General features: G+C 43.8%; 1 protein-coding gene across 1 annotated transcript in view; it reads left to right on the top strand.

Moving 5' to 3' along the window:
- Nucleotides 1-824: 824 nt before the first annotated feature.
- LOC120019016 (protein dispatched homolog 1-like) overlaps nt 825-9,832 on the top strand; it is a 29,558-nt gene continuing 20,550 nt past the window's right edge. Inside the window, exons 1-2 of the mRNA XM_038962204.1 lie at nt 825-1,063; nt 4,286-4,895. Coding sequence (XP_038818132.1) covers nt 4,327-4,895 — 569 coding nt within the window. The 5' untranslated portion in view covers nt 825-1,063; nt 4,286-4,326. The remainder of the gene's footprint in view (nt 1,064-4,285; nt 4,896-9,832) is intronic.

Here is a 9,832-nt window from a genome sequence, read left to right as displayed (position 1 = left end):
AGTAGCCGTTGACAGCTGATTTCTTTGGTCAGTTTCATTTGTAAACTTGGTGTTAGGTCATTATTCTCTCTTACACATCCCTCTGGCTGGAAATCCGCGTTATAATGCGCTTGACGTTTAAAATAATAATTTCCAATTGAGCCGACATACAGTATGCAGCGTTTATCTTGAATGCAGATAGGCGACAAAGCGCCATCGGATTGAATCCTGGCCTTAGCAACCTCTTAATAATAGTCAGTGATTGTCTGAATAACATCCTAAAATAAGCTGCTCAGAAGATTTTCATTTTCCTGTCGTGATCATGAAATAAGTCAGACTCATAACACATTGTTTCTAGTCTAGTTTGTTTTGCTGTTTACTAGCTAGTAGCCTCGTCGGAAAACGACGTGATTTTGAAGGTATGGCAACACGAGACACATACCGCGTTCTAAACTGAGAACTCGTAACTGAGAACTGGGAAATCTCCGACTTCCTACTTCAGTGCATTTGAAATAACTGGGAACTCGGGGAAAAAAAGGAGCTGAGACTGAGAAAAATCGATTATAACGGTAATCAAACTCGGAGTTCCAACTCGGGAACTCAGGCCTCTTTCTAGAGCTCAGACTTACCGACCTGAAGATCACTGACGTCATGATTTGACCTCGTATTTTTCCGAGTCCCCAGTTGTTTTGAACGCCGCATAACTAGCTAGTGACGGTAATACTACTACTGATGATGATGATGATGGACCTCCGTTCCTCCAGCTGCTGTGTGCTGCAGAGGCCTTGATTGGGTTAAAAGTCGACAAGCATCATCATGAACATCCTATCAGTGGGCTAGTGCGCAGTCCCACACCCAGACCACCGCCTGGGTTTACGGAGACAGGGTGCATGTATGTGTCATTCCGGCAGTCCGCTTCTCAGTGAGAAACGACGTTCTTTCGCCGCGACGTGTTGCTCTCTTTCGGTGTGTTTTGTTAAACTAGTGGTGGATACTGTAAACGTAATCCGTTTTTGGTCAATACATTCAATTTAGACGAGCACGAACGAAACGCAAGCATCCAGAGCTTGAACACTTCAATAAGGTACCGTATCAAAAATCCGTTAAATGTCTGCTGTGCATTGATCCTCTGAAAAATACTGTTTTAAAACCCATAATCTTAATGGTTTATAAATGTATATTCGTGTCTGTTGTTCCAACTGTTTTGGCTTCTAAAGTAGAAGTTTAGGATACGATATAGATAGCGGATTCCTTCTCCGCTGTTACAAGGTATTGGAACGAAATAATGAAAAGTGATGTTTCGCTGAATGGGATGCACCGGTCTTTTGCTGAACGCTGGTGTAGATTCCTATCGGAATGTTTATTTAGAGGCGTTTAGCCTCATCATGTAATCTACATAACTTTAGTTGATCAACATTATATTTGGTAGGTTAATATGGCCATACATCGACAAAACAGAGAAGCTTCTTCAGTGTGACAGCAGCTTAGTTAGAACGTTAGTGGTCACGCAGCCTACTTTTAAAGTTGAAACAAAACTACATTTTACTCAAATTATTTCATATGGTTTCATATCTCATAGTGATGCAACATTATAGTTTATTTTCTTAATTAATCCTAATGCTCTCTCTGGAGCAATGCATTGTAATACATTATGGCTAATGTATAAAATAGAAAAAAGAAATATGCTGCTTGTCATCATTTCAGCTTCACATTGATTGGTCAAGGCATGATGACGGTATGACACCAAACCAGCTTATTTACCTATTTAACTTGATACAATGCAGTAGCCTTGAGCGAGAAGCCATATAGGTATGTAAAACCCAGCTGTGGAAATGGGCCAAAGTTTCAAGCTTGTCATAAGCTTCTCAGACACTATTAGAATATGAATGTCAAAGTCCTCATAGTCCTCTCAGGCATGTACTTGTAGTTTCCAGGATATATTCTGTTATTTGGCGGAAGTTATTAACTGTCTTGACTGAGTCCTCTTATTAATGATTGTCCTATTAGCTTTAAAATAAAGGGATGAGGTACTTTGCCTCCTGCTGCATACCTCGTAGTTGCACAGGTTCACCCCAAATTAATCACAAACTCAACATGAATGCAGAAAAATGCATCCGTTATTCTAAATCTTTGCAGTTTCCACAAACCTCATCGTGTCGGTCGTAAGCATAGTGTGACCGTCAGTTCTTAAAACCAAAATGTGTAACATCCCAGTGTTTGCAGATACACACAAAAAAATAGATGTATAAACAGTTGATTAATTAATTAATTGTTAAGGACATGTCGTCAGTGTTCTTTTTTAGAGCAGTCGTTCCACACTGTAATCTATCCGTTGTTTCCTGAGGGCCACAGAGCCCTGTTTGTGTAAGACTACAGACTGGCCTAGATGTCTCACCTGGATTTCAGCGCTCAGTATTGGAGCCCACACAGCCATCTAAATTCCAGTGGCCGTGGAGCAATGTTGAAGGAAGATGTGTACAGGTAGAGGGATGCAACTGATGTTTTTAGCCAAGTATAGTCATGTTTTTCACAGTTCATATCACAAAGATCCAGGCTACTCTCTTAAGTCTCTTTTTCATACTTAATCATTTCATTGCCAGCTTTTCTATCATTGTTGGTAACTTGTGATTTTTGGTAAACTAAAAACATAACCTTCATTTCCCCTGCACTGCCTGCTATTCGGAGCCCTTCAGACAGAGAGAGAAAGTTCTCCTTTCCCCCCCATTCCCACAGCTCTGACCCGACTGGGCTGTCAGTCTCATGTTACCCCCTACCTTATTCATGTTGAGGCATCACAGAACACATTCATTCACATTCACTGCATCATGGCTGTTTCCCTGCATGGAGAAAAGGTTTTATGAGAAGGCTATATTATATATCCTAATGGGTGTCGGTTGAACACAAACACATCCAGTTTAGTTTGGCATCAATAAATTTGATGTCGTCTACGATTGTATGTGTGTACTGGGTTCCTATGCGATCACATGGAGCCAAGCCGAACTTGGAGAAATGGGTCCGTAGTGAGTTTGAGGGAACGTAATTTGCAAGAAGCTGTGTCATGTGTAAAGTTTGTCTTGACAGATGTGAACATTTTTAAATGCAAAATGTCTACAAAGAAAGAAAGTAGCCTTTAAAAATGTTGCATAGTTTATCAAATAGGAAAATAAAGAAGAATAGAAGCCACATTCAGTAGATTTGTTTTTTAAGGCAATATTTATGCGTTATGATATGGTAGTAATAATGTGTTGTGATGTACAGGGGGATTTTCTGCACTGCAGTACATTTCCATCTCTAGTGCAGTTTCATATCTATCTCTCGGTCCTAGGCGTGATGTGGATGGAGTAGACCGTACTGCGTGGGAACTAGTGAGAAGTAGTTTTTTTCTCCCCACCTCAGCCATTAGTTATTGTAGGGAGATGAGATTCTCTCAGGACTCCCCGTCACATTAGACTGAGAGAGATTTATTTATCTGGGTTCACGTCAAATCTGTTTCAGCGGGGGTTGGTGTTTGGCTACCTTCCAACTTAACAACCAACCACAACCTGTGAAAGGCAATTCACTACTTTTTTTTAAGTGTGTCAAGCCATATCATGGCAAAAAGAAAATGTAAAAAAAAAAAAATCTTACTCCAAAATGTCCCAACTGAAGTCATTTTATATTACACATAGCCTGAAAGTAATCTGTAATAAGAGTCATAGGGGCTGAAATGCTAGCAACATGAACACTTGAAGACCTCTGTTTAATCTTTTTCTGTTGGAAATGTTTTATACTTTTCATAATGTAGAAATAGCCTATCTCATGCTCCCTGAACAGAGGCTGCCAATTCATACCCTATCGTATCATATTCATATCTTATAAATCACACTATTCAGACAAAAATGTAAGTGAGGAAGGTAGAGAAATATGGTAAAGTGACTGACTAATATTTCACATTTAGCTTTAATTCAGAAAATCAATGAGGATTGATCACTAATTAACTTTGTGTTGCATGTATCTGTTCCCAGTCTCCTCCTGGCCTAGAAAGAACAAGTTAATAATCTGTTTTCCTGACTGATCATTGCATTCTGTTTTGATCTGAGTTTTGAGTGTGAACCCTTGTACTGTTTACTGTCTCATTCTCTCCCCTTCGCCCACGCTACTCCCTGGCTCCAGGCCTCCTTTCCTCTCGTTGCCCCACTCAGTTCAGCTCACCAGCTCTGTGTGAATAGAGTCAATGTTCATCTGAATGTCAACATGACTAGCTACAGTTAAGAGCTAACTATTGGCCTGTCTGCTTTACCTCCCCTTTTCCGTTTATGTTCTGCAGAGGAGTGGCAAACCCTGCGCCAGGCCGGCAGGAGGAGGACGATGGCCCTGAGTGACGCCAATGGTGACCTCCTGCTCCTCAGCAATGGCAGCCTGTCACCCAGTGTCACCACGACGGCCAGCGGCCCAGAGGCCAGTGCGAGCCTCAGCAGCACGGAAAGAGGGGACGTCAGCGTTCTTTCCACACCCAGAACACAGCAGAGGCAGAGGCACCAACCAAGGCCAACACCACCACACAAGGAGCCGCAGCAGAGATCCAGAGTGAGTCAGAATGGAGGCATCATCAACGGTTCCCTAAGGGGCCCTTCCTCTTCCTCCACCTCCTCACACCTCACAGACTCTCAAAGGTTGTCCAAGCTCCTGCCCTCCACAACCTCCTTCCCCTCTACTCCTCCGCTGTCTCCACCTCCCTCGTGCTGCCACCGCTGTCCATTCCATCCCCCCCTGTGCTGCCACGGCAACCAGCAGGAGTGCCACATCTTCCAGACCCATGCCCCTGCCCTGCCCCTTCACCCGGGCTCCTGCTGCCTGCAGGCCTCTCCTCCATCCCTTTGTTTACACCACCGCTGGCAGGAGCACCTCCAGAACCAGCCCAATGTGGCTGGCCTCAGGTACGTGTGTGATGACTGTGTGTTTCTGTGTGTACGCCAGTTCGTGCTTCTCTCTGCAACAGGGTGGCCTTAGGCATATCTCTATTACCCTGCCTCTCCAACAGAAGCCCTTTCATTGCGTTTCCTTGCCGAATGGGTTCTGACTGAATGCTTACTAACATATCACAGTATTTAGGGATAATGTTAGGGGTGCTATGTAGTACCATTATGTACATGGCTGTTTAAGAATATGTACATGCATGTAACTGTAGCCTTGACTTTTTCCCCAGTTATGCCTCAGAGGAATGTGTTTTGAGTCAACTGTTTATGTAGGGTAGGTTTTAAGTTCTGATAGTGTGATATCTGAAACATTTTCAACATTTGACATGGTTAAATACTAATTTTGCATTATACCATGTCAGTCATGTAACTGCTTGCATGCTACAGAATTGGACCCTGTATTGAGAAATCAATACAAAGTTAGAACTGCCCTTTTCTCCTAACACATATCTAAAGTCAGCTGTATAATCTCTCTGCCTTTCTGTTGACCCATTCCTGATTGTTCTGCTGTGTGGAGGTCAAGGTGATTTCCTAGGGAGATAACCTGTGGTCCCAGGGGTGCCAACCCAGCAGATGCAGGGAGGAGGAGGGGTCAGCCAGCCAGGCAGCCAGGGAGCACAATACCAGCCCCAGAGCCACCCCCTCTGCACCCCCAACCCCAATGAAAGAGAGCTTTGAGAGCCCCAGGGGCTGCAGGGCCGCTGTCCCTCCTCAGGCCCCAGCCTGTCCCGTCAATCCACAGGGACTGTCCCCCTGGCCTCTCCCAAGCCTCCCCTCGCTCATCAGCATTGACGCTCTTCTAGGACAGGTGCTGATGGTTTCATGGTCTGGCTGTCCTCTTTCCCAGGCAAACGCAATGCAGACAGTACCAACACACAGCTCAGCCAGACGAGATAATCTCTACAAGTATGTCTGGCCGGGGACAGAGGTTTCCTCCGTGCGGCTTCTCCCTGATGTCATAACTTAAATCATTTTGCGTATTTTAACCCCTGTAACTGCCATTTCCTGCAATCTAGAACACAAAAATAGCCATTAGGGTGTGGTGTCTGGCCTTAAATTATAACAAATAAAGTAAAAAATATATATATGTACACATACACTACTGTTCAAAAGTTTGGCGTCACTTAGAAATGTCCTTGTTTTTGAAAGAAAAGCACATTTTATGTCCATTAAAATAACATCAAATCAATCAGAAATGCAGTGTAGACATTGTTAATGTTGTAAATGACTATTGTAGCTAGAAACCGATGATTTTTAAAAATGGAATATCTACATAGGTGTACTGAGGCCCATTATCAGCAACCATCACTCCTGTGTTCCAATGGCACGTTGTGTTAGCTAATCCAAATGTATAATTTTAAAAGGCTAGTTGATCATTAGAAAATCCTTTTGCAATTATGTTAGCACAGCTGAAAACTGTTGTTCTGATTAAAGAAGTAATAAAACTGGCCTTTAGACTAGTTGAGTATCTGGAGCATCAGCATTTGTGGGTTCAATTACAGGCTCAAAATGGTCAGAAACAAAGAACTTTCTTCTGGAACTTGTCAGTCTATTCTTGTTCTGAGAAATGAAGTCTATTCCATGCGAGAAAATGCCCAAAAAATCGAAGATCTCGTACAACGCTGTGTACTATTCCCTTCACAGAACAGCGCAAACTTGCTCTAACCAGAATAGAAAGAGGAGTGGGAGGCCCCGGTGCACAACTGAGTAAGAGGACAAGTACATTAGAGTGTCTAGTCTGAGAAACAGACGCCTCACAAGTCCTCAACTGGCAGCTTCATTAAACAGTACCCGCAAAACACCAGTCCCAACATCAACAGTGAAGAGGCGACTCCGGGATGCTGAGTTCCTCTGTCCAATGTCTGTGTTCTTTTGCCCATCTTTTCTTTGTATTGGCCAGTCTGAGATATGGCTTTTTCTTTGCAACTCTGCCTAGAAGGCCAGCATCCCGGAGTCGCCTCTTCACTTTTGACGTTGAGACTGGTGTTTGGCGTACATACACAGTGCATTCAAAAAGTATTCAGACCCCTTGACTTTTATCAGATTTTGTTACATAACAGCCTAAATCTAAAATGGATTAAATTGTTTCCCCCCCCTCATCAATCTACACACAATACATCATAATGACAAAGCAAAAACAGGTTTTTAGAATTTTTAGCAAATATATAAAAAATACAAAACTGAAATATCACATTTACATAAGTTTCAGACCCTTTCATCAGTACTTTGTTGAAGCACCTCTGGCAGTGATTACAGCCTCGAGTCTTCTTGGGTATAAAACTACAAGCTTGCTAGACCTATAATAGGGGAGTTTCTCCCATTCGTCTCTGCAGATCCTCTCAAGCTCTGCCAGGTTGGATGGGGAGCGTCGCTGCACAGCTATTTTCAGGTCTCTCCAGAGATGTTCGATTGGGTTCAAGTCCAGGCTCTGGCTGGTCCACTCAAGGACATTCAGAGATTTGACCCGAAGCCACTCCTGCGTTGTCTTGGCTTCGCCCCAGTCTGCCCTGAGCACTTTGGAGCCTGACTAGTTTCCCAGTCCCTGCCGCTGAAAAACATCCCCATAGCATGATGCTTCCACCACCATGCTTCACCGTAGCGATGGTGCCAGGTTTCCTCCAGACGTGACGCTTGGCATTCAGGGCAAAGAGTTCATTCTTGGTTTCATCAGACCAGAGACTCTTGTGTCTCATGGTCTGAGAGTCCTTTAGGTGCCTTTTGGCAAACTCCAAGTGGGCTGTCATGTGCCTGATTGGTGGATTGCTGCAGAGATGGTTGTCCTTCTGGAAGATTCTCCCATCTCTACAGAGGAACTCTGGAGCTCTGTCAGAGTGTCCATCGGGTTCTTGGTTACCTCCCTGACCAGGCTCTTCTCCCCTGATTGCTCAGTTTGGCCGTGCAGCTAGCTCTAGGAAGAGTCTTGATGGTTCCACACTTCTTCCATTTAAGAATGATGAAGACCACTGTGTTCTTGGGGACCTACAATGCTGCAGAAATGTTTTGGTACCCTTCCCCAGATTTGAGCCTTGACACAATTTTGTCTCGGAGCTCTACGGACAATTCCTTCGACCTCATGGCTTGGTTTTTGCTCTGACATGAACTATCAACTGTGGACCTTATATAGACAGGTGTGTGCCTTTCCAAATCATGTCCAATCAATTCAATTTTCCACAGGTGGACTCCAATCAAGTTGTAGAAACATCTCAAGGATGTTCAATGGAAACAGGATGCACCTGAGCTCAATTTTGAGTCTCGTAGCAAATGAGAATTTGGTTTGGTCCCCCAAAAAGTTACATATTGCAGCTTTAATTTTACGTAGGGGCCAGTTCACAAGGTGGTGCAGCGCCGCTCTTACATTCTTTGGGGGAGAACTCTGCCACGTTTGTTGTCAAACATTTTTTTAAGCGAGACGCATTTAGCAAGTCGTTTTCCCCCGGCCTTCCTGCAAACCACAGACTGAAATATATTTTACACTGGAGCCATTTAATGCTTTCTTTAATCATTTACTTACTTTGTGTATTTCGTTATTTATCTCCAACTCCACAGCATACAAAATATAAATATTGCAGTTACTCATGTCAGCTCCTCTTTATGGTAGCAAGTAGTTACGGAGAGGTTCATTTGTGTACAACTATATTTTTGCTTACATCTTTTCGCATGGAAATTTCCTACCGAATTGAGTTAGATCCTTGTAGAGAAATGACATTAGAGAAATGTCTTCTGTGGCTGTGAGAGATTAGGTTTATACTCGTATCAGGTGCCGGTGTGCGCACAGCAAACTCCATCCACGCACATTAGGCAGTTGGGTGGGCGAGGTGTGGCAAAGGATATCATTGCAGCCATTTGGATGCATTCGCTGGTATCTGTGGCTTTCGTTAAAAAAAAATATATTCTGTGTCTGAATAAAGAGCTGATGTCCCTCAGCCACTGTATTTAGTAAATAGGTCCCTCTTGTTCTGTGATGACAGGTTTGAATTACAGGCCGACGTTGAGTTGCTCTCAGTTCCAATCCCCTGTACAGTAGTATTGTGTCTCCAGAGAGATTGGAGATAGAAAGATAAGAGGGAAGGATAAGCCTGGCTGTCTGGTACACAGTCTCCGAGTCCCTGGCTGGCCCCAGATGTTCAGGGCTTTGGGCCTCTCCTTTTCCCCTCGTGTTCAGGGCTTTGGGCCTCTCCTTTTACCCTCGTATTCAGGGCTTTGGGCCTCTCCTTTTACCCTCGTGTTGGAGCACGGTGCGCCACAGAATCCCTTCTCACATGGAGGGAGAGGCTTTTTAATGCCTCGGTAATTTGAGGGTACGCAGTCAGACAAGATCGTGTCAAATATCAGTTTGATCTCAAAGGCTGTGATCCGTGAGATTAGGCAGGGGATTACGTGTATGATTACAGCACTTGGCCGTTACGCCCTGCTTTATAGAGGCCCCCTCCTCCTCCCCCTCCCGATAAGGTTGCACTGGAGTTTCTTCATCAGGCATTTCAGGCCTTTGTGTGTTTGTCCAAGAACTATACATTTAGGAACTACAGTATTTAACTCCTGTTGAGATACATGGAAAGTATTAATCCACCCATTGTAAGATTATAGTCTCTCTTTCTGTGTGTATCTGTTTTACTCTGAGAAGTAAATGGACTTATCCTTGAATGTCATGACCAAAATCCACTATTAAGGAAAATGCCAGCTCAGCAGATCTGTTGAGTAGATGAAGGATCTCTCTGCCTGGGTCTGGGAAATGCATTAAGATTGGCAGTGTCTGAATGGTAAGATTATCCTTCATGGTGACTTTGTTTTTTTATGATTTGAGGATCAGGGGGAAACAGTCAGAGCAGAGGATGAGTCTGAGTCTGTGAACTTGAAGTCAGTCAGTCAGTCAGTCAGGCGTTTGACTGCAGTTAGCCTCA

Source organism: Salvelinus namaycush, chromosome 24, assembly GCF_016432855.1.
Source record: "Salvelinus namaycush isolate Seneca chromosome 24, SaNama_1.0, whole genome shotgun sequence".
NCBI classification, from domain to species: domain Eukaryota; kingdom Metazoa; phylum Chordata; class Actinopteri; order Salmoniformes; family Salmonidae; genus Salvelinus; species Salvelinus namaycush.
Note: the sequence above shows the minus strand (reverse complement) of the source record. Positions and strands in the feature narration are given on the sequence as shown.